This window comes from Chaetodon auriga, chromosome 1 (assembly GCF_051107435.1).
Source record: "Chaetodon auriga isolate fChaAug3 chromosome 1, fChaAug3.hap1, whole genome shotgun sequence".
Taxonomy (NCBI): Eukaryota; Metazoa; Chordata; class Actinopteri; order Chaetodontiformes; family Chaetodontidae; genus Chaetodon; species Chaetodon auriga.
The window spans coordinates 20,843,940-20,868,581 of NC_135074.1; the positions used below are offsets into that span (position 1 = coordinate 20,843,940).

The 24,642-nt window shown below is 41.8% G+C and overlaps 3 protein-coding genes across 5 annotated transcripts in view; 1 reads left to right on the plus strand and 2 right to left on the minus strand.

Moving 5' to 3' along the window:
* The window catches only part of apba2b (amyloid beta (A4) precursor protein-binding, family A, member 2b), a 59,016-nt gene extending 44,718 nt beyond the window's left edge, over positions 1-14,298 (plus strand). For 2 of the 3 annotated variants that reach the window (XM_076729227.1, XM_076729235.1), the window contains 8 exons: positions 1,880-1,915; positions 4,011-4,097; positions 6,689-6,874; positions 8,621-8,800; positions 10,797-11,009; positions 11,132-11,251; positions 11,717-11,857; positions 12,911-14,298. In XM_076729227.1, coding sequence (XP_076585342.1) covers positions 1,880-1,915; positions 4,011-4,097; positions 6,689-6,874; positions 8,621-8,800; positions 10,797-11,009; positions 11,132-11,251; positions 11,717-11,857; positions 12,911-12,982 — 1,035 coding nt within the window. In that variant the 3' untranslated portion in view covers positions 12,983-14,298. The remainder of the gene's footprint in view (positions 1-1,879; positions 1,916-4,010; positions 4,098-6,688; positions 6,875-8,620; positions 8,801-10,796; positions 11,010-11,131; positions 11,252-11,716; positions 11,858-12,910) is intronic. The other variant, XM_076729244.1, reaches the window with a different exon arrangement.
* A 971-nt stretch (positions 14,299-15,269) lies between these two features.
* Positions 15,270-18,906, minus strand: sord (sorbitol dehydrogenase). Its single transcript, XM_076729256.1, has 9 exons — positions 18,743-18,906; positions 18,601-18,634; positions 17,954-18,118; positions 17,477-17,636; positions 17,201-17,319; positions 16,609-16,674; positions 16,294-16,472; positions 15,894-16,015; positions 15,270-15,752 (listed from the first exon to the last, which is right to left on the minus strand). The coding sequence occupies exons 1-9, from the start codon at positions 18,794-18,796 to the stop codon at positions 15,587-15,589; spliced, it is 1,065 nt and encodes a 354-aa protein (XP_076585371.1). The 5' UTR covers positions 18,797-18,906; the 3' UTR covers positions 15,270-15,586.
* A 1,302-nt stretch (positions 18,907-20,208) lies between these two features.
* On the minus strand, positions 20,209-21,924 carry terb2 (telomere repeat binding bouquet formation protein 2). Its single transcript, XM_076758310.1, has 7 exons — positions 21,838-21,924; positions 21,495-21,576; positions 21,270-21,409; positions 20,897-20,985; positions 20,742-20,779; positions 20,559-20,647; positions 20,209-20,360 (listed from the first exon to the last, which is right to left on the minus strand). The coding sequence occupies exons 1-7, from the start codon at positions 21,899-21,901 to the stop codon at positions 20,248-20,250; spliced, it is 615 nt and encodes a 204-aa protein (XP_076614425.1). The 5' UTR covers positions 21,902-21,924; the 3' UTR covers positions 20,209-20,247.
* Positions 21,925-24,642: the final 2,718 nt, after the last annotated feature.

Below are 24,642 nucleotides of genomic sequence, written 5' to 3' on the forward strand. Positions count from 1 at the left end.
CACTGTGGATGTGACATGAAAGACTACAACTTAAAAAAAAGTCTTTTGGACCATCGGCTGGTTTCAGTCTAAAAGCCCTCTTCACCTCGATGATGCCAACTGACAACATTTATCCAATTTGTGTTTAGTTCTTCTCTCTCACTCACTCACTCACTCACTCACTCTCTCTCTCTCTGTCATGCACAGTTGCCTGCCCTGCAGAAAGTCTCGTCAGGATCAAACCATTTTAGCTGTTCTCCTTTGAGTGCGTTCCCCTGCTCTGGAGCGGGTCCATTGAACAAGAAGTCGTCCATTATCTCCTCGATTTGTCCCTCACGGGCAAATGAGTAGCTGTACAGCAAACAACGTTTTTAATCTTTGACACTGAAACGTCAGTTGACTGTTCTCAAACCTGCCAACACATGCGGTCACTTGCATCCATACGTGTTACTTTGCTCCAGATCAACCCGAACAAATTCACATGTTGTCTTACGAGGACCACGCTTAGACCCTGCAGTGCTGAACTGAGCAGAAAGAAGTGTGCCAGGTGAACTGTAGCAAGGCTTTAAAGGTTATTTATGCAGATCTTTTTGGCATGATGTTCACTCTGTTTGATGTAATATTTATGCAGCTTCAGCCCAGCCCACCTCCACTCACTCTTTCCTGCTGTCTATCCCCTCCCTGCTCAGCAGAGCCGTAGATGTTGCTGAAAGCCTCAGATGTCTGTCTTGCGTGAGAGCTGATCACGGTGGAGGAAACTTTAAAAAAGGAAAACCCAAAAAAAACACTCTTCCCTTTGAGCTGTTTTCTCTGCTTGTTATTTATTTATTTATTTAAATACCGTCTTCCAGCTCCTGCGCTGCACAGCGGCTCGGGCAAACATCCAGTGTCACACTTCTAATGAGGGTCAAGATCATTTCCTCTGGTCAATGGCAGCTGGAGAGAGGAGCAGTAGCTCGGCATGTACTTTACACAGAGGGGTTGATTTTGAAAGATTACAAAGTACCCCAAAGGATTATCAGTGTAAGATCAGCAATCGCCGGGCCCACGCCAAGACCAGAATCACTGATGAACTGATCAAACACATTAGCTGTGTAAAACTGCCTCCATGTTGATCTAAGCTGTTTAATTCCACATATAGTGACTCGACTTTTTTTTTTATGCAGCCCAGAGAACAAATCCCAAGCGCACAGTTTAAATCCTTGCTAGGGGCTTTACCCCCTCCCCTGCCTCTGCGAGAGTTGTTGATTGTTTTCCGGCAAGTCTTTCACTGGTAATAGCGTTTAGACTGTGACATGAACATCGAAGGTGGTGAGAGCGGTGTCGATATATTGTACACATAGCCTGAGCTGTAGACTTTGTTAGCTGTAAGGCTGATAAGAAGAAATAAACCCTCTAGACCCTCCTGAAGGAGCGTTACATAGACGCTAAGAGTGCAGGAACAGTGTCAATTCATGTCTACACACTTTTGATTTGCTGTGTTTAAAAGAGAAAAAAGCAATTATTACCCTCTGTAATTGCTGTTTTGATTTGTATCTGATAACCAACACGGCTGTGCAAACGCTATCTCCACAAACACACACACACACACACACACACACACACACACACACACACACACACACACACACTCTTCCTCTCTCTCTCTCTCTCTCTCTCTCTCTCTCTCTCTCTCTCTCTCTCTCTCTCTCCCCCTCCCTCCCTCTCTCTCCCTCCCTCTCTCTCTCTCTCTCTCTCTCTCTCTCTCTCGCGATAGCACACCTGCCGTTTGGTTTGGGGCTTTACTGTCTTACCTTCTTTTATTTACCTTCTTTATTTCCTCCTCCTTTCCCTCCTGTTTTTTGTGCTTCCGTATCTGCTGACCTTGTCCCGTCCCAACGCCTGCCCGCCTGCCTGCCAGAGGGTACAGAAGGCTGCCAAAATCAAGAAAAAGGCGGTGTGTAATAAACAGAGCAAAAGGAAGACCCATTGGCTACTTTCCCTCCACTCTCCACCTTTTCTTTTTCATTTCATTTGTGTCTCCGTTCCCGTGTGTCCTCTCCCATCTGTGTCACGTTTGTCGTTTGCATTGATTTAGCCGAACAAATCTGTGTCAGGTTTTCTAAGACTGAGACAAACATGTTTTGTCTTGGGTGAATGGCTATGCATTTTGGCAGTGAGAGTCTATCATTAGTCTTATTTTACAATAATGTCTCAAAATCAGCGAAACTGAAATGACCGATTCAATGAGACACATCATAAAATGCTTTTGTTAAAAGACCTTTTATGCTCAGTGAAGTTGAAGCTGTGTTGTAAAGCTGGAGCCAGAGTTAATAACAGCACACTGACATGAATTTATATGCAAATGCTGTGGCCACACGGTGACAGAGGACATGTCAGTGGGGCGCTGTGGAAGGAGCTGCAGCCTGGATTATTTCTTGGGATTTCTCTTAAAACAGTGCCATTATTACTACCTGTGCAGTAATACCATGTAATGTTTCATGAGATCATAAATGTATGTTTAAGAGTTTAATGACACGCTCTAAGTGCCTATTTACATATTGTCATTAAATTACCAAAGCTCTAGTCTATCAGTTGTGTCTAATGTATAATTGATTCCTGCTGCTTTACTCTCTGAGTGCAGGAAAAATTTGAAGTGATTCAAGCAACGCGCGTCCTAATAATAACATCTGAGTGAACATGTCTATCAACCAGTTTGCACGGTTTCCTAACATTGTGAATATGCCAAGATAACTGGAAATGATGACAGAAATGGATTTGCTTTGTCTAGTTTAGGTTTTGCTGACAACAAAAGCACAACATGCTCGACGTGACAGCCTTTTAAATCAGGGCCAAAGACATGTGGCTTCATTTTAGCAAAGGGAACACTTGCCAATGCAAAGCTCATGTCATAAGCTGCAACTCGAATTTTGTTTATTTAGTACTTTTTCCATATTTTATACTTACAGCGCTGTTGCCCTTAATTAAGTTAAATTATGCATTTAGGAGATTGTCATGTGCGTGGTTTTCATCAGCTAAAGCACAAAGTAACTGTGGCTGTAATATCTCAGTTCATAGTGAAGAGAGGGATCATCTGTAAACAACCTCAGCTATGACTGTATCCATTTTTGGCTCAATGTTATGAATAACTTTGCAGAGCTTTTGAGAAAATTCATATAATGACATGTTGTTGGTTTTTTTTCCTCTATCTGTAACTTGACATCACAGTTTTGCTTTAATCAAAAACATTTCAGTGATGAACATCTGGTTTTAGCTTCAATCATACTGTGAACAACAGCCGATGGAGACATGACATTTTTGAATCAGGAGTGTGGCTGCCATCATGAATGCTCACACAAATTAGCTAGCTGTGCTCATATGCTAAGATGATTGAAGACCACAAACTGTTTCTCTGGACTAAAGGCATTCTGGAAATTTGTACTTCTTAAATGAGCCTCAAATAGATGATTCACCATTTAGGACACGAAATATTCGTAAAGCTTCATAAAGGTCTTATTCATTATTTAGCACGACTGCCTTATTTTTAAATGCATCTGGCAAGTTTAATTAAGCTAAATCAAATAGAAATTTATTAGCCTGCACTACACAGTGATTAGAGGGAAATGTGTGCAGGCTTGTTCTGTGCTGAAGCTGCATTGCTCTCACTGGCAAAACAGCCAGCTGGTTAGGTTTTAGTGTTGAGCTCTTTCTTGTTTCCATGCCAGCTCGTCATCCTCGTGCCAAGACAGCTGATGTAAAATAGCACCAATGCCAAACGCTTCCTTTCTCTGCCTTTTCCACCTCACCTTTAACTCAACAACCTTTCCATCTAACAAGCATCTCTCCAGCTGGACCCTAAACTATGCATGCACTGTGGATTTCTGAATTAATACTTTTCCTGCATTTAACACAGACAGCATTCAGGCAGTTGTGAGTAACTGTTAGCCATGAACGGCCATGTTTGGTACAAAAATCTTGAACAAAGGGGGATGATCTCACCAACTCTTACCGACTCAATTTTTTGTCGTCTGTTTGTTTTTGTCTTGCCACAGAGTGCAGACGGAGACGCTCAGACCCTCACTGAGGTTGATCTGTTTATCTCCACTCAGAGGATCAAAGTTCTGAACGCAGACTCGCAGGTGAGCACCAGCAAACACACGAACATCATGTGACCGTCCAAAGTGTCTTTTTCTCAGCTGTGAGAATAAAAGCCGTTTACCCTGACAGTCCCTCGGACACCCACTGAGGTATACACGTCAGGGGAGGGCTGTCGTGTCATAGCTGACGTAAAGGCAGCTTAACTGTTCATACAAACTGCTTCTTATGAAACGCTACCACTCATTGTTATTTATTTATTTAATCTCACGAGGCCACGGCCAGATTTCTGTCCGACTTGAGGGCGAGAATAAACTCTAAAAATGTTGTGTGAGCATCATCAACGGAGGGTGTGTCGGAGAGAGGAGAGAAACATTTCTTTATAATTGTGCATTAATTGGATATCGTCAAAGTATCAACCACATCTGCACTCGTTTGCCAGTGTCCTGCAAGTTCACGCAGATGAGACTAAAATGAAGTAGTTCACGTTCATAGTTCACAATTTTGAGCTAAGTTCCCAGCAGATCTCACAGCAGATGTCGTCCATTAAATTACAAGTTTGTCTGCTTGTTGCGGGGCAATGAAGGAAACCGCTCCTTTACAAAACGCTGTGAGTTTGGCGGGTGGAGGAACATGGCGGCTGTTGGCTCGTGGTCTAACCTTTCATTAACGATTTCTAGTGAGCATCGTTCATTCTGATGCTTCAACGCGATGTGTCTTTTGAATTTTGTTGCTGATATGGGCGACGCAATTTGCATAAAAATGTGAGCTTTTTTCCATTTGAATCTGAACTGTTGCTCATAAAACTCCTTCACATATTCATAGCTGCGTCTGAATTGCCGTGCTGGCATGCCAGGTGCCGTAAAGCACAGCCTGTGATCGTTGTTCACTCTCACGGGAGTTGACGGCCCACATGTTCATTAGTTGCAATGTGATACAAAATATGAGCATGTTCAGTGAGCACATGGGCATCTCTGTGTTGTTTTCTTCCATTGTTTTACAGACAGAGTCAAAAAGTCAGACTTCAGATTGAAGTTTGACTTTCTGAAGGTCTTTATGAATGAAAAATCAAATTCATCTGTGAGATTTTCTCCTCTTGAAGTTTCTTTTTAACAGGTTCTCTCCACTCTTTCAGGAGCTTTGTCAAAGTTTTCTTGCCTTGTAGCTTTACAAGAAGCCGCTGTGTGAAGCAGCGGCACAAGTCTTCACAGGAGGTGGAGTCTTTGATGGAAGCAGATAGATGCCTCTCAGAGCTCTGCAGTTCAGGGGATCATAAATAGAGCTTTTCGCTCACAGTAACGGCTAAATGTATATGTGATAGATGATTCATTTGCAGTATGTCAGTCAGAGCTGCTTTCTGGCTGTGTGTGTGTGTGCGTGTGCGTTTGTGTGTGTGTGGGCAGCCACCTGGCAGAAACTAACGTGCTGCAACGCAGTGTCTATCTTCCTCCCTTTTCCATCTGGTAGCCACTGGTCCTGGCAGTCTTAAGAGAGAGATTCTGAGTAAAAAAAAAAAAAAAAGGCTTCATTTCTGCAATCAAAAGGCTTGGTGCAGCTTGCATGGGGTTTCTGACATTGATTCATAATAAGAACAACTCCAAAGGTGGGCTGGAAGAATAGCGCTAATTAGACTAATGGAATGAAATCACCAGACACAGCTGATGAAGTGAAGTTAACCAAACTGAAGTGAAATCATTAAACATGATCAAAGACAAGTTTCCTCTCAGCAGGCCCACAGTTCCACGTTCGTATCTTCTCTGAGTTGCTGCTCGTAGTTGTGTTCAGAAACAATGACTCATAAAATCTACATTACGACACATAAGACAGACAATTATTTGGCTGAGTAAACAAACATGATTACACAGATCAAATACTCATCAACACAAACCCCCTCTGAGTTTTTTGCGCACCTGTTCATTATTTTGGGAGGAACATGTACCACATTTATCAGAGCGATATCGGGCTATAATCAGATTACACACCAGCCTTGAATTCAGTCAAAAGCGGGCCCGTGTGCTTTCCATCATCTTCTCACTCTCTGCCCTCAAAGGATCATGCAGCTTTGACAAAGAAAGGGAACAAATATCCTGCACACTGGCACTTTAACAATGACTGATCAAAGTAAACCCACTGTCGGATAATTACCAGAACCAGATACAAATTATTCCTCAAAGCCGTGACAGAATCAGATGAACACAAAGAGGAAGCTCACTGTGGTGAAATATGTGATATTACATCGTTTTGTCAGTTAAAACGTGTGATTGTGTGGTGCAGTGTTTTGTTCTGCTACCATGTTTGTTATGATCCAGTTGTAGTTCAGTGGCGAAGTGTTAAATAGGACAGTACAGCAAGTAAAGACCTGTTTTTATGACATCATCGGTATTTTGGGAGTTAATCTGGAGACTCTGAATTATTAAATGTCTCATCATGCATGTTTTTTGTTTCAGATATTCGACCCAGATTCAGATTTTATTTGATTTCAGGTCTCACAGCTGTGAATCAAAAATGTCCTCATATAAACTAACATGGCTGCTGTTACATCCTGTCTGGATCACAAATTAAAACTAAACCTGTATGTTATTCTAAAAACAAATAGGTCGTTTTCAGTGTGTGACTTTGCTTGATTTGCCAACAGGAGACGATGATGGACAACGCACTCCGCACCATATCCTACATTGCCGATATTGGGAACATCGTGGTACTGATGGCAAGACGGCGTATGCCACGCACAGCCTCGCAGGACTGTATCGAAACCACTCCGGGGGCCCCCGAGGCCAAGAAGCAGTACAAGATGATATGCCATGTCTTTGAGTCTGAAGATGTAAGTGCTTCAAGTGTGTTTTCCAGTTCAGGAAGCTGCTGTGTGTGTTGATGATAGAAACGGCCTGTTTTAAATGGCTGGGCGTCGCTGAGCGGTTGCACGGACGACAGCTACTAAACACAGTCATGTTGTTATTTTTCTGTCATTATGTAAGAGGACTCATTTGGTAGATGAATCATCCAACATCTAAAGATAAAGAGATGACACTTGTTGTTGCTTCGTAAGTGTTATTTCATTGTCAGATATTATTTCAGCTTTCAGCGATGGTCATGTTGTTCCTCAGTTTGTCAATTTATTTGTCTGTCCTTAATGTAGTTTTTCCATGTTTTCACCACGTTGTTGTCACTTATATATACGAATTCTAAAAAAAATAGCCTTTAAAGCCGGTCCCTTACGTGACACGATGTAAATTGGCCGGGCATTTTTTTTATGTTGTATTTATTTTTTAACACGCAGAGCTGCTGCTTGTCTTGTTAAAGCAGATTCAGCAAGACTTGGCATCATGAACAATGTTGCACAGAGGAACTCGGTGTCTGCTGCCAGTCAGTATAAAGGCTGGACTCCAGTCTGTCCTCTCTTCATCACGTTTTGTTGCCAGGTTTTAAAAGCCAGCCAGAGTCATAATAGAAGCATTCAGCTCCTCATCTATCAACTTAGAAACTGTTTCTGTTATTGTGGCACCACGGGCTGTTTGCAATGTTCGCCTGGTTTTGACTTTTTTTTTTTTTTTTTTTATTGTTCTGCAAAACTAATTCACAGTGTATTGATTCTGAAAGGCTGGACCATTACTGTCTGCAAATTCTGCCAGAGATTTATATGCAAGCATAGAATTCAATGAAATAGGGAAGGAGTGGAAATACAGCTTGGAAAAAGACGCATCCTCTGGACTGTCTTCATCCATATTATCAAGTTCATGTTTTAGTAATTTCACTTAGTGGGTGTTTTTTTTTAACACTGTTAATTCTATGAAAATGTTTATTGTTACAACAGTTATTTTTTTATGGAAGACATACTGATCCTGTTAAGATCTCCCTTTTTTGTTTGGTTTCCTATGAGTTCCTGCACATATCAACCATTTATCCGTCAGTTTTGGCTCTCTATTTGGACTTTTTGCTTACTTGTGAACTGGTTCTAGCACATTGTCAGCCACAGCACATGGCGTCAGATGCTACAGCTGCTCTGGTTGGTGGTAGGCGTGTCCTGTGCAGTCAGCCTGTTGTCGCTGATAGTTTATGGGTAATTGTGACAGTAGATCTACTACAGATCAACATCAGACTGATTTTTAATCCTTTCTGTGTGGTTATTTTTCCCCTAAACACACACAGTGTTTGTGTGGATGAATAGTTTTGGTTTTGTTTTTTAGCTGAGCTACTCCACATTCTTTCCAAGTACTTCCTGGCAAATACGAGTACTCTGGATTTGTGTGGCTGGAACTGTATCCCTGTCGTTAAACAGATCATTAAGTGTGTGTAGATTTAGTTTGTCCGCCCATTGTCTTCATTAAACTTCATTCCTCCTCATCTAAGCTGCAGCTGAAAGTGTTCTCTCTCAAATAGCTTATGACAGCAAAAATCAATTTATATTATGCCTTAACATATTCTTGGCTCACTCAATACCACTATTGTTTGATGCCTGTGGATGCTTTTTTCCCCACCGTATTGTTATTTATATACAACTCGGTGAAGGTTAGCTTCTGTGGATCTGACAAAACAAGATCACAGGCACTCCTGCTTCTTCTGTCTGCAGGCCCAGCTTATCGCTCAGTCCATCGGCCAGGCGTTCAGCGTAGCTTACCAGGAGTTCCTGAGAGCCAACGGCATTAACCCCGAGGACCTGAGCCAGAAGGAGTACAGTGACATCATCAACACCCAGGAGATGTACAATGACGACCTCATTCACTTCTCCAACTCTGAAAACTGCAAAGAGGTTGGTCTATATTAAGTGTGCGGCACACGCATAGATTTCGTGTAATTTTGAGATTATTCTGCAGATGTGTGTGTCAATGCCGGAAAAACAACACGACACTGTGAGACTTTACATGTGTGGCACAAATCGCACTCGTGCTGCAGGGCCATTAGAGAAACACACAAGTATACAGTTTGCTGTTAACTAATTAGACAGATTTAAAGGCAGATGGTACAGTAAAATCTGCTCAAAGTATGTCAGCGCTTGCCTTTTTTTTTTTCTTATATCACCACAGTATTTCCTCTTTAGCTTACACTGTGCCCTGAAAGCATTACCGGAGGCTTTGGAGAATTAGAAACCGTGAAACTGCTCCTGCTGTACGAGCCGAGAGGCTGCATGGGCACCACCACACAGCTGCTATTTCTGAGGCATATGAGTAATTTTTAGCGATGGGGAAACTGGGCTTTCTTGAAGCACTAAAGCCTCCTAACCAACCGTGTTAAGAATAAGATCATTTCTCAAGGCTTCATGCGTATGCGAGTCACATCTGCCAGTCGAAAGGGTTGGAGCAGGAAAACGTATTATGTGCTACATTAAGGCGGTGTTGAGATGTGCACGGTACCCGCAGCTATGAAGGCCTGTGAATTCAGAGGATGATGTAATAAATTATTCTAAATAAATCCCTGGTAACCTTTTAGTGTTTGTGCCTAACATAAATAACATATCCAACCTAAACAGATCTGAGTTGCGATGTAGAAATGTCACGTCTGGCTCACAGCACAGATTAGCTTGATTGTGGCAAAGGAACACTGTCTCATTGTTTTTTGAGATAAAACCAGGTGGAGGTTTGAGGTGCAAATGCATGGATGGGTGTATGGAACATGTTCATTAAGATAATGTGGCGTTTAATGTCAGATATAGTACTATATGATAAAAAATGTTATTTATAGAGCACTTTTTTAAACAAAAGTCAACTTACTCAACTACTATATACTAATTCACACATCTGCATATACTACATGTTATATACAAACATGAGCTGTCCTTTAAGCTGCTGTATAAAACACAACTTCACTTATAATTTGTAGAAAGAATGATTTTCATATATTTTCCTCATTTGAGACAATCGTAGAAAATGAAACTGGATTGACTGGGTTGTCAAAGAAAATGTCCTTCAGCCACTGAATCCCTGAATGGAGGTGGGCAGTAATATAATGCAGTATTTATGTAGATCATAATAAAGTAAACTTTATCCAGTCATAGAGAAAAATACAGATTGTTTTTAAGAGATATTTCTCTAAGAGATATTTCTCTACATCAATGCAGTAATAAATATGAAATGCAACGCTGTCATAAAGCAGTGCTGATTTTGCAGCATTCCCTGCAGTCGTCTAATGCAAGCAAAGACACAACCCCGATTCCAAAAAAGTCCTTTTTGATACATCAGTTGATAACAGTACAAAGGCAATATGTCTGATGTTTAAACCTCATCAACTTCATCTTTGTAAATATCTGCTTATGCTGACTTTGATGCAGCAACATGTTTCAAACAAGTTGGGACAGGAGCAACTAAAGACTGGGAAAGTAGTGGAATGCTCCAAAAACACCTGTTTGGAACATTCCACAGGTAAACAGGTTGATTGGTAACAGGTGATAGTGTCATGATTGGGTATGAAAGGAGCATCCTGGAAAGGCTCAGTCCTTTACAAGTGAGGATGGAGCGAGGTTCACCTCTTTGTGAACACATGACTGTATAAAGGATGTTACTACATGGGCTCAGGGACACTTCAGGCTGCTGTTGTACCACAGATTCAAGCTTTGATCAGAGAAAGGGAGAAACACACTAATGCATCAGAATGATAATAATCAAAAAAACTGCTGAAATGTTGCACTATTGTCGACTCCAATCAATCAGTTTGCTCCAGTCATAGTGTTTTAATCATGTCGACCAGTTTTTGTAGATGATGAAACAGATAATGACCAACAATCTGCCCCCCCCCCCCCTCCATCTCCACAGCTGCAGCTGGAGAAGAGTAAAGGGGAGATCCTGGGTGTGGTGATTGTGGAGTCCGGCTGGGGCTCCATTCTGCCCACAGTTATCTTAGCCAACATGATGAATGGCGGGCCAGCGGCTCGCTCTGGCAAGCTCAGCATCGGAGACCAGATCATGTCCATCAACAATACCAGCCTAGTGGGGCTGCCACTCGCCACCTGTCAGGGAATCATTAAGGTACAAAGACACTGAAAATGTGCACAACAGTGAGGCTGGAAGAGGCAGCGTCAGCTATGAAGTAAACAGTTTCTGTGAGACCGAACAGGTTTTTTATGGCCTTGTTTTCTCCTGTGTTTAAGGGCTTGAAGAACCAGGTTCAGGTGAAGATGAACATTGTCAGCTGCCCTCCTGTTACCACTGTCCTCATTAAGAGGCCGGATCTTAAGTATCAGCTGGGCTTCAGCGTCCAGAACGGCATTGTAAGTATGATTCTGAGCACGAACGTAGCTTGGACGTTGGAAATGTTAACATTTTTCACAATGATTTTTCATGAGAACTGTTGTGTTTTCCTCATGTATGACTTGTTAACTTTGATGTGTAGTGGGGTGTATTTAGTGCTGTGCAGCATGTGTGTGTTCCCGTCTCACTTTAGATTAATCTGCTCATTATTTTATTTGCTCTGTATTGGATACACAGAAGAAACACTGTGTTGTTTGCAGTGCTGTGATAAATTATCCACGTAATACAATCCCTGCTAAAAAAAAACAAAAAAAAAAAACCCTCATTATATTTAGCAAGGACGCGCCGTGCAGCTTATCAGTTTATCATTGTCTTTTAAATATAAACGGTCTGTGGGAGCCTCACAGCCTCAGTGTCAGACTTCACCCGTCCAGTGGCGTTCGTTTTCCATGTTATTTCCTTCTGTGTGTGTGTTTTGTTGTCAGATATGCAGTCTGATGCGTGGAGGCATCGCTGAGCGAGGCGGGGTCCGTGTGGGTCACAGGATCATAGAGATCAATGGGCAGAGTGTGGTGGCCACAGCGCACGAGAAGATCGTCCAGGCCCTGTCCAACTCTGTCGGAGAGGTTAAACTGACGCACACACATGCATACACACACACACACACACAGAGGGGACAGTAACATGCACATTCATGTATCACAGTATTTTTTTTATTGAATCATGGGCTGCTCCGCCATGAGAAGAGTTATTTAACGTCTTGTGCCGAGGGAAACTTAATAAGTAAAGCAGGAAAATAATCCTGATTGATTTTTTCTGACTGGGCCTGGTGGCTGCACATTTTTAACATAAATCCTGCATTACACACTGCAGTGTCGAGTTTGAAAGATGTGGGCATTTACCAGGCAGGGGAAGTCTAATAAAAGATACAGTCCAGTAGCTTTATGAGAAATGTGGCCTCCACCTTGTTTAGACACTAAAAGTCAGAGTATCTCAGCCCGTGCTGCTTTGATTTGACGAGTCTTTTTTTTTTTTTAATTCTGTCTCTGGAAAGACTACAACTTTATGGAAGTGCAGTACTACGTGGCTGGAGTAGTCAGAGCCAAACTGTCACTGCTGAAAAATACAAAAACTGCAAATATGGATGGAAGTTTCGGTTGTCGTGGAGCGATGGCTTCAAAAGCTAATGAAGCTTTTAAACAAAAGGATTTGTCAGGTTGTTTTCTGTGTGGAGCCTGAGGCTGCGTCCTGCGTATAAGAAGGCAAAATCAAAAACTCCACCGAGGTCTTTCCTCTCACCCGGCTGCCATCTAAATTTACCTCTTTGAACAGCCTGCACACTGCATAATGGAAGATAAATCTTGTTTAGCGACTATTGATTTTACACTACTTTTTATGTTTCATTGTGGGATAATTTAAGCGTGCTGTGTAGAAACCAGGCGATCAGACGGCCTTTAAAACATAGAAAAGCAGAGCTGAAGTGCAGATGCGTTGTTGCAGTTTTCTACCTTTTTGGGTTTATTCTGAAACCATTGTCTGGAAGCAGCGGCTAATAAATAGCAGGTGTGCCCTCAGGCATCAATCACACACACACACACGCCTGTAAATGTCTTTAAGAAAACACTCCAAATGTTTGGTCTTTGTCTGACATCGTGTTTTGTTCTTTCTCTCACCGCCAGATTCACATGAAGACCATGCCGGCAGCCATGTTCAGACTTCTAACAGGACAGGAGACACCTATGTACATATAAACAATGGCGAGGGGCTGCTCCACAGGATGGGCTGTCAGCTGTGATTGGTTAACAAACCGAGCTGACCAGTCACTCCCTGTCGATTCATTTCTTCTTTTTTGTCTTTGAGCTGATGACCTCAGTTCTTCATCATCTCTTCCCTTGTCTGTGCTTAACATGCGACGGCCATTTTATTGACATGAGATGCTTTTTCCATCTGACCAGCTGCAGAGACTGTGTGTATGTGTGTGTGCGTGTGTGTGTGTGTGTGTGTGTGTACTGTTTATTTATTTGTCCTGTGCTTTTCTGTGTCACTTCAGTTAGACTGTGTGGACGAACTTATCGAGTGAATGCGTCACAATTTATTTTTTTATATTCATGTTATGCAATATGATACTTCTACTATACATCTTGTATAGTTTCATTTTCTTCTCTGTTTATTTATTTCTCATGTAAATACATATTTTGCTAATAGTGCGAGTGAAGGCAGTGGGGAGGGAGGGGCCACAGCTGCGTTGTAAATATTTATTGAATCTTGCTGTTGAATCGAAAGCAGTCTGTGATGAAGGCAGCGACACAGTTAAATGCCGGATGTCATCGTCAGTGAAAAGGGGAATGAGTTCAGTGTTTGAGATGTTGGGTTTAAATATGCTAAGTTGATATAATGTACATGTGAATCAAACCAATGCTTGCAGCAGGGGTTTATGGGAGAAATGCCATATCCTTTTGATTTCCTTCATTATACGGCAATACACAAGTTCAACCTCTGAATGGCAAGATTAGTCTTTTCTAAATCTCATGTAAAAACACTCACATTTAAATAACAAGCAACTGAACACGACCATTAACATGCATCAATTCTGCTTTTGATATGGAAGTCACACGTGTGAAAAATGAAGTTCCTTTTGTGTGCTACTCTACTGACGTTCATCTTTAGTGTTCCTGACTGAAGCTCATGCATACTATGAGTGGATTGTGAATGTAACTGTGTTGTGCGAGCTGTCCCATTGCCATAAGCAGTATTAGAATGTCTGTACATAAAGAGAAACTTGTCTAGTATCGTGCTCATGTTGAAAAAAAAAAAAAAGCAAACAACAAACAGAACACACAGGTTTAGTCACTGCAAACATCTTCCCACCTGTATGTTGGCTTTAAGTCTTGAGAGGGAAAGAGAGAACTGTGAATCACACACTGTGACAGAAACAAGCCTTACCGCCGAGTAATGGTTTTACAATGCATCGTAGTGAATTTTAACCATATGAACATTATCTGTGTGCATGCCTCGTAAAGTAGTATCATGTCACTGTGGCAAGATAATAAAATCTGAGCTAAACCTGGCTGGTTTTGTTGGACTGGTTTCAACTGAAAAATTTACCGTGTGAAAATGTGTCTGGCCTGTTTTTTATGGAAGCCCACTGAGCTCAACGCTGCAAGGAAGAGCAAAAAAAAAAAAACTTAGACGAGATAAAACATGATGGTAATTCAAAATTATCCCTCACTGTCTCTTACTGTAATTTTAATGTGGTTAAAAGTTTGACTTACTGTGCAAAGTCAAACGAGAGTAAATATCTCATAATTTGACTCAGCGTGTTGAAATTGAAATCTTCAGTAAGTAGACATTTTTGACTCGTCTCGTAATTTTGCTTTCATAAGACTTGAAGTTAAATTCAGTTTGATTATCAGGATATTTCATTTCAGAAGTTATTAGACGGGTCTCAGGGTCACTGCGTCGGAAGTCTAAGCAGGATTTGAACATGAGGAAATAGAGGAGCTACCCACAGGTGCAGTGAGTCTAATCTCACTGATGCCTGTCAGTGCATCAGTTTCTGATCGTACACAGCTGTAAACTGGATGGTATACTACCAGTATGCAGTGTTAAAGTTGCCATACTGTGTAGTATTTCTAAGCAGGTTTTGAACATGTGTGTTCTCCCGCAACGTGTACAGATGCATAATTAGCCAATTAATGAATTAATTGCAGTTGGTAAGACGGCCCCAGACAGATCCTGGGGAACATCAAGTGTTAGACTTTTGGAAGGGCGCTTTGCTTCAATTGACAGCGACATACCAAACTCCAGTCTGACTGATGCTCCTGTAGGTATGAGATGGTAAACATGTTGATTTCTCGTTACTAAATGCAAAAAAGTCCATTGTAAAGCTTCTCATGTGGTAGACCTGGTGTACTGTTGGTATGAAGCACAGAACAGAGACAAGGACGCTGCTGTGTTCCCACTTTGAGTCTCTAGTTCCCCCTAATGCCCTGAACTTGGTAGTGCAGGTTGTGTGAAAAGGAATATAAAAAGAAATATTTAATACTTTGTTATTTTATTATTTAAGGATTTTCTTTTTACCTCAGTAGCCTCATGTAAAATTATAAGAAATTTCAAACAGAGCGCAGCAGTAAATTATATACAATCATAACACAAAATGTTGGTTATAAAACATCCCAAAATAATTACTCGTACCATTTGACGCTAATTACACATCTGACCTGCAGTCAGCTGCCTGTTATTAAGTGTGTCTCTCTGAACTAGCTCTGTTATCTTTCCAAGGGTCGATGTCCACCTTGTGTGTGTCACGCTGAGTCGCCCTCAGTCAGTCATGTTTGGCTCGCTGCAGCGAGTGATCAGGGCTTCTGGTCACTCTGGTCACACTTTAACATGACCTTTATCCCCAGACCCTGACGCGTGGTCTCAAAGGCCTGGACCGCCTGCTCCAGAGGGAAACGGTGGGTCACGAGAGGCTTCACGTTCACTTTACCTGACGCCAACATGGCTATGGCCATCGGCCAGCTGCAACACAGCAAGACGACACTTAAGAGTGTAATAACAAACAATTTCTTCATTTATGATCTAATTATCACTGCCCGTAAGATAAGTTGAACTACATCCAACTTTGCTTATAGGACGAGAAGTTCATGGATATCTTCTTACGTGTTGCAGTAGCGGAAAACCCCTCTGATGTCTACTTCTCTGACGGCGGCATTGATCAGAGGAACAGTGGCCATCTCCGCGCCGAGACCCACCAGCACCACCACGCCTCCCGAGCGCGTGGCCTGACAGGAAAAAACAAATATCACTTGGATTATTTTATCTGCAGACACTGAAGCTCTTTGACATGTGTGTCATTCACAGTGCAGTGAGTAGAATATAAATAGCAAGTAGCAGTGGAGAAAATAAATAAGTACAGCATCTCCCTCTGGATTGTGGTGAAGGTGAAGTATTAAGTGAGTCCCGCCCCTGAGTAACTGCACTATTGTCTATAATCTGTGCAAAGTGACCTCATGATTCTGAATACAACTTGAAATGGTCTTAACTGAGAGGTGTCACATACATAGATGGCAGTCTGAATGCTGCTCTCAACACCAGTGCATTCAATGGTAATGTGAGGCTGAGCGCCCAGCTTGTCCTCCACACTCTTGGCCAGCTGCTGGGGTCCGTCGCCTCTCTTCACTGTCAGCTGGAAGTCTGCCCCCAACTCTTTGGCCATTGTCAGACGCTCTGGGGACAGATCTGAATGCAGCAAAGGTGGATGAGAGGACGGACAAAAGACTGAACAGAAGATGCTACCAGAAGCTGTGACATGAAGTCATTTCAGCTGAGACAGGTGTTTAGAAACTGTGTGTGTGTGTGTGTGTGTGTGTGTTACCGGTGATGACGACTTGCGAGGCCCCCATTGCCTTAGCCACAAGCAAACAGACCAACCCAATAGGTCCTGTGGAGAGAGAGGAAATAAAAAACATTGTACTCTACTGCAGAGAGTATGTTAAATATCTGACAGCCGAACACTTCAAGACCTGCACTAATTATGTGATTATAGACACGTTTTGAAGCTTGAAAAAGAGTCAGAGTCATTACGTGTGTTCAGCATGTGTAACCCTTACAGGAAACAATCAACTATTTCACCTGATTATTGCTTCAAACAGGTGACGTAAATGTTCATTAGCTTGTTTTCACAGCATAAGAGCTTCGTTAACTATTAAGTCTCTTACACGGTGTGTTCAGGTTCAGCAGTTTTTCCCTCACTCACTTTCTGTTGAGTCAGTGTGATTCTCACTTTTGTGACTGCACCCAGAGTCTTATGTTAGATTCCTTACTTGCAGGGGCATGTAACTCAAATACAGTACAATCACCGTGTTCATTTTACTTGGCGGCATGCCCCCTGAGATGAGGTCTGCAGGACCATGTGGATGGAATATTCCTTCAAACGTTGTCTTTTATCGTGTGAATTTAGTATTTACCTGCACCGCAGATGAGCACGGTGCTGCCGAGGGAGACGCCGGCTCTGCGACAGGCGTGGATCCCAACAGACAAAGGTTCAATTAGAGCGCCCTCCTCAAATGTCACATTATCGGGCAATCTTGATCATTGGAAAAAGGCCACAGAGAGAGAACATAAGAAGAAAGACAAAAGGATGTATGCAATGGTTAGGCAAGAGTGTCAGTTGGCACACAGAGATCATGCAGTCGTTGGGTAATCTCTGGTGCAAAGCCATGCAGTCATGAACAAACTGTTACTTGTAGCAGAAGTTGGCACTGTGCTTGTAGTATCGGCACAGATTTCCATCGTCGGGGGGCGTGGCGCAGAAGAAGATGGTGGGAGACAAGTTATATCGTCCGTTTTTGAAGAACTCGTCCATCTCGCGGGGCACGCCGGGCTCGATGGCCACTCTGTCACCTAAAAGATAAAAGTTCACAGCACTGGATGAGTTTATCTGGGTTTTATGTAATAACATAAAAATTAAGAACCACGTGAGACCCTGCATCAAAACTATGTGCAGTGCTGTGAATGCATGTATGTAAATGCATTTAAGGAACTGCAGGTACAGTTTGTGAAATAACCGCAGTTTAGATAATTAATGGATTCTAAATATTCAGGAAGATACACGACAACTTCCATTCTAACAGAAGATTTCTGCAGTGCACACTGACACTGCCTTTTCACAGTATCTCACAGCTCTGAGACACACACACACACACCACTCGCCCACTTACCTACTTTAAGGTGTTTTACCGCTGATCCAAGCTTCACCACCCGCCCTGACGCCTCGTGCCCCAGCACCATTGGTTCTGTCAGCACAAAGTCCCCGATTCGGCCGTGCTGCCAGTAGTGAACATCTGATCCACAGATTCCAACAGAGTGCATCTGGAGCAAAACCTCTGGGTGTAAAACATCACACGAGACAGTGAGTATGTCACAGAAAGACACTCCAGACTGGTCCCAGACGTCTCAATCATTTACTGCATCTCACACCTTCCAGGCCTGAAACTTGTGCGGAAAACCTGGCACTTATGCACTGCTGAACTTCTTTTAAACTGTCTTTAACTTGATTTTATGCATTCTGTGTACTCTATCTTATCTTATTATCCAATGTTTTTTTTCCAACTTGTGCATACTTTTTATTGTATTTTCATTCTTATTTTTATCTTGTTTTGCTATTGTTTTTAAGTGGATCTTGCTCCCCATCTTATCTTCAAATTCTTGTATTTTTTTTTTATGTGAACCACTTATTTACTGTAAATCACTTTAAGCTGCATTTTAGTTATGAAAGGAGCAATATAAATTAGAATTACTGTTATTATTGTCATTATTATTATTACTATTATTATTATTATTATAATTGCTGTTGAATATGTCATACCATTAGGTCCTGGTTCCGGGACGGGACGCTTCTCCTGTGAGAAGTTGACAAAACGCAAAAAGGCTGGGGTCAGTTTAACAATGCTAAAGATTATAATTAATCGTCACATGCAAACGGTCCCGGTTTGTGTCGGGTCTCCTACCAGCCTGAGGTCTCCCTGCGAGTGCAGCACCACGGAGAGATTTTCTTGCGCCATGACAGATGAAACAGTGAAGACAGCAGGCTGAAGATGAACCACAGTCCGCGTCCAAACAGAGAACTCTTCTGCTTCTGTCAGTATCAAAGTACAGCAAGCTTCGTCTTCCTGATAGCGGGGCCGGTACCAAAACAAAGCATGTGATTGGCTGTAGACTCCCGGAACAGTCCACTTTGTAGGGGTGAAAGCGACGTCGCAAACAAATTGAACAGCACTCCAGAAGTTACTTGTATCTCCGTATACTGCTTTATATTACTTTAGGATAGGTTTGTTTTATCATTATATTGATTATACGTTGCTATTAGCCTGTATAATCGATCTGCCGTGGTGCAATTAGCATGAAAACCCTTTAACTTCTGTCGTCGTGCGCTGAGTCTAATACGGTTGTCCAACAGAAAACGGGTTGGGTCAGTGAATAGGTATTGGTTTGTGCTCTGGTTTGTTTTCAGTAGTTTTGAGTTACACATACATATTTTGTGACGTTGAAACGGATTTGGATAAGGTGCCTTTCATGTTTCCTTATGAAATACACAAATTTATGATTTGTATTGTGATAAAAATGACTTATTTTTCAAGGTCCTTTTTTTTGGCGTCTACATTGCAGGGAAATCTTCAAATTTCTTTTTGAAGTTTCAAGTTTTTCGCATCTTTGTGACGGAAGTGCTTCTATACACAAATTAAAAACAATTGTAAACCATTTCCATTGTGGCATATTTGTTTGTACAATAAACATTTTGTATGTCCCTCATGTTTCTTGTTACCTCAGTTTGTACAGATTTGAAAGGGGAAATCAATGAGAGAGAACAGCTTAGACCTGGATACATGTTATTACAAGTGCACTAAAAAAAAATGTTTTGTGCATTCTGCATACTTACTTGCAATGGCTCCAACAAGACTACCAACTGATGATTGGAAACTTAAGAGGCCAGACTGTGTCAGTATAACTGCACATTACCCACTGTGCTGCATTTCTTACAGTTAGCAAAGTATTGTTTGGTAAGCTATGACAACAGACTGAGTTAAAGCAGAGGTAGTCAAGCAAGTTTCACTCCTGTGACACGTCCTATTGTCAACTAAGATATTTTGACTGGGGGCAAGTCTGAAACTGAACAGTACTGCACACACGACAAGACAGATTGCACAAATGGAAGAAATTATGTCATTTCCATTGTGGACCTATTTGTACCATTTGCCTCTTTTCAGATATGATTCGTTTTGTTGGGAACATGAGAAAATAGGGACTATGTCAGTATAATAATGAAATGATGTGGATAAAAAGACACCAGCATTAGCCATGTTACACTGCTTTATTTTATGTCAGTGGACACTCCACACATAAGTGTAGGCAGGCAATGCAAACATAATAAACAAACATAGTAACTCATTTCCTGATACATTGTCTGCAGCTTGTATCTGTGAGCAGTCACTCCTACTTCGACATGCTTTTCTCTTCATGTGTGCGGCAAGCAGCAGTGGGCTTTACAGCTGGAGCATCGGAAACAACTGGGATGGAAATCACACAGATCACCTGAATATTTCTGCAGGTTGTCCATGCTGACATACCCTGTAGTGAATAAGACGACAGAAAAAAGATGACAACACATTAAACAGCACAGAAGCAACTTAAAATCGCTTGTTGACGACTGTCTCATAATCTAAATATAGATTGCACCAGACCCTCTATACGGGTTAATTATCTATTATCTTATTAGAAAAAAGTACAGACATTTTCTCAAAGAGTAAATGTTGAGGAATGTTTCACCTGTAAACATGTTACTGACTGGATAATCCTGCAGATTACCACACAGAGAGGCTTTACTTCCCGATGAGTCTGAGTCAGATGATTCAGAGCTGCCAAAAGAGCAATGGGGTAAATTATTTTACTGAAGAGTTTACAGTATATTGAGCTCCAATGCTAAATGTTTACAGCGGAAACATAACATACTCGCTTCTGCTGAATTCTCCTTCACTGGACTCCTCTGCCTGGTGACTCTTATGGGAATGAAGTTGATGAGGTAAAACATTCAATGTTTTGTTTTTTTACTGTTACTGTTACTACTTCATTTGAAGAGATGTCAAAAAGCACCAGCAATTGATCACATTTTGCTGTCTGTGTTTTACACTTACCTGTGCGACTGACTGCTCATCTTCATACTCCCAAATCAACCTCCCAACCACGTTTCTCACCTCTTAAATGATAATCAGAGAAACATGGCATGAGGTATAATTCATAAAATTGGTGTGCATTAAAACAAAGGTCAAAGCGTCACTTGAACTTGAATATGTTTTATAGGCTTGAAATGGTGAATCTATCCTGTATTTAACAGTAAAAACACGTTATTTCCTGTCTTCTTAATCATCTTGACATCCTTCAGACTTATCTTGGGATCTTGTTGTCAGTCTTTACCCCAAGGTTTGAAACCACTGATTTAGTAGGTTCACAGTAAATCAATAAACATACAGTCGTCCTCACCATCCTGCACCGAGGCTGGAGGCAGCACATAATGACCGATGCACACGGACTTTACGCTCTGGCGCTTCTCACAGGTGGACAGAAACAGGCAGTGAAAAACCACCACCTTGTTCCACAGGTAATCTTTGCTCTGAAATATCCTGAAAAGCAGAGCTAAAGTTATAGAAAGATGACTGACGTGACAGATGACGGATGTGCAGCTCTTCAGATCATCCTCATGCTCACCTCAGGGTATCAGGACATGAGGCATCCTGGCTGAAAAGGTAATCTGCTGTTCTCCAACCAACGATGGCGCCACCCTCCAATGCTACAACAAAAATGTTAAGAGCCAAAACAAGCTGTGCAAATGCAAACACGAACTACAGTAGGCAAGAGAAACCACCATGATACTGGCAGCATCTATTTTAAGACTTAATATCTTGTATCATGGGCATATTCTACAGTACCTTACCTTCCAAGGCAGCAGGATTTGCAAGTCAAGTGAATTGCTAGCTACCAACTAGCTAAATCAATAATTAGTTAACATTACAAACTCTGACCTGATAATAGTTAGCTTTAGGTTACTTACTCCAGAAGCTGTGGCATGTCTGTGGCACACTGCTTGAAAACCAGGCAGACTTATTCCTGAACATAGCTACGGTCCTCTCTTTTGGAAAGAAAAAGTCGTTCTAGCTTGTTTTTGCTAGTAAATATGACGGTATCTGTTGTCTAGGAAAGAGGCGTCTCTGCTAAACGGTGCTGTTTTGTCCTTTGGCGCCCAAACGGCTCAGCTGCGTTTAAATGCTGTCTGGAATGTTGTAATTCGGAGAAACTGTCAACAAATCCAACAGTTACCACGCTTGAGGCTAGTTAGCTTAATATTCGGCTGTTTAGTTTCAGGAAACAATTGTATAACCGTGTTTGTACTAACTGTTTTGTCCTTACCACGACTTTACCACGTCAAACCACGGCTACTTAAAATCACAGCCACCACTTTTGCTCTTCACACAGTATGGGCAGTTAAAGTTAGCATTAGTTAGCCAAGGTAGCTTACGTTAAGGATAGTGCGGTAATGATGACGTCTTTGATGAGTCTTTATTTATGCTCAGAATTTGTTTAAAGTCAAACTGGGTCACAACATGTGGGTATGTATCCAGCTTGAATGTATTATTTAGAATAACATTGCATCTCACTTTATGAGTGAAAATATTCAGTGTTTGTTTCTCCATGGTGACCTTCCCAGACATGGCAGCTGTGGATGGAGAGGAGCCAAGAGACGAACCAGCTGACAGCAGAAAGCAGAGCACTGTGACCAGCCCGTCTGAATGAGCAGGGTGTCCTTAAGCCCAGGTATTGCTTATCTGATGCAAAGTATTTTCTGTCAAAGGTCATACAAGGAGTGTTTACAGCTGTAAGGAGATAGATTAGATCCTCCTTTAGATTTCCCTGAGCCTTCCCCATCACCTTACCTGAGCCATGAGTCTAAGATGAAAAATATAATTAAAACTGACAAACACATACAATAATGAAATCTGTAGAGGCTGCTTGATGTTTGTCAGCCTGAACAGAGTGTGCCTGTTTTTACATTGATGGTGTGTGAGGGATCAATGATATACCTCTTCTGTGTGTAAATCAGAGATATAAATTTAATCTCTGTTGTGACAGATATTGTAACCGAATATTACGACCTTGGCATCTTGCTCATTGAGGAATTGACAGTTATACAGACACAAAGCTGTGTCTGGATCCAAAAGGCACTCCCTCATGTAGTGTTTTGGTCACGTTGGTCTGATATCTCCCAGATGTTTCAGTGTGTTGACATCTGGTGACTGTGAAGGCCACAGAAGATTATTTAAACCATTGTTATTCTAATCAAACCATTTATGGTCCCCACATGACTGAGAGGAAGCGTCTGCCTGTGTTATCTTTCTTTGCTTATTTATTGAGGTTTTTCCTTTGTCAACCACCTGGTCAGCAGTGTTTTGCAGTACTCCTTCTCACCACCAGATGGTGATATTTTGTAATATATGCAGTTGTTCACTAAATCAGTCCATTTTCTATGGCTTAAAACATTTAAGTCTAACAGAATATTTAAAGTAAATACTGTATTGATCAAGCTGTTATGATTTTGGTTTAGCTCTTTTTTTAATTTCATGAGTGCGGCTGCCATTGAATAACTTTGACTCTCTACAGGACGTGTATATCTTCTAAATGCAGCTACCTTGAGAAAGCATGGCGGTGTCGACGGTGATATTGAGCTGGTGACTGAGTAATGGTGCAGCGTTCAGTTGATGGAATTACAGAAGGGGTTTCCAGTGGTGGTTGTGCCCCAGCTTTTAATTTATCCACATCTGGTGAAGAACATTTGACTATTTTTGAATAATCAAGCAATTTTCCAATCTAATACTGTTTTTATATTTAATGTTCAGCTACCAGAAATGTTTATTGAAGGCAAATCCAGTCTTCTTAAAGACAAATGGCTGATAAAACATTTAATTTAAGCTGTTTGATTGTCAAATCTCACTTGTTCACAATAACATCTGGGTCTGTGTGCTGGCTGGTAGATTCACTCACAGACTCAACAGCAGTTTTCTGTAGATAGACATCAGCAGCTCTGCTTCCAGTTCTATAACATCCTTGGTGGGGTTGTCTGCAGGTCAGGCGCTCATTGCTGTCACACAGACGCTCACACAGAACCGGTTGACTCCTGTTTATGAAGCCCAATAATGCCATGTAACCTTGTGTTTTATAACAGAGCCGACCTATTAAGGAAGATATTGCTGTACGGCAGATTGCTGGTGTAACTGATGGGCTGCGCTTGTTTGAACCCTGAGAAACCAGAGCATCTATCACTCTGTCACGTAAGGGACTGGCATGGGCTGCATCTCAGATCACTACAGGTCTTAGGCATTGCTTGGAAAACCATGAGCACACCGTGGAGCCAGTCCATGTGCAGGCGCTCAGCTCTGTGTTGACGTGCAGGCACAAAGGCAGAGGCTTCGTGTAGATTACTGCATGCATGTTTGCAGTGTTTTTGTCAGCGTGTCTGCATATACTGTCATTCCTCCACTCCATACAGTCACTGGTTGTGGGGGTTCAAAGCAGGGGTAGCTCTGTTGCCATGACAACAGCGAAGCCACACCCTGTGTCTTATACCCAGCCCCCCAACATGCTCCGTTCAGTACAAAGCAGCGAGAAGAGGGGCTGGGTGGTGGTACATGTATGCACTGAGGTTGAACATGAGCAGAGAAAAACAAAGGCAATCACATATGTGATGTGGATTAACCTCAGCAGGTTGATTCACCTTTGTTGTTCTCATAATATGGCAAAATCAAAATTGCTATAGGTTACCATTTTATTTTCCTGAAACATTGAATGGATCTCCATCATATTA

Bases quoted from the DNA above. Each gene is read 5' to 3' on its own strand.
- sord (XM_076729256.1), bottom strand. From the start codon at position 18,796: ATGGCGCAAGAAAATCTCTCCGTGGTGCTGCACTCGCAGGGAGACCTC. The intron at 16,675-17,200 runs GTAAATACTAAA...CTCTCTCCACAG, and splicing joins CGTGCTCATCTGCGGTGCAG to GACCTATTGGGTTGGTCTGT. The intron at 16,473-16,608 runs GTAACACACACA...TGCTGCATTCAG, and splicing joins CTCGCAAGTCGTCATCACCG to ATCTGTCCCCAGAGCGTCTG.
- terb2 (XM_076758310.1), bottom strand. From the start codon at position 21,901: ATGTTCAGGAATAAGTCTGCCTGGTTTTCAAGCAGTGTGCCACAGACA. The intron at 20,986-21,269 runs GTGAGGACGACT...TTATCATTTAAG, and splicing joins TCCAGCCTCGGTGCAGGATG to AGGTGAGAAACGTGGTTGGG. The intron at 20,648-20,741 runs GTATGTTATGTT...CTCTTTTGGCAG, and splicing joins GGAGAATTCAGCAGAAGCGA to CTCTGAATCATCTGACTCAG.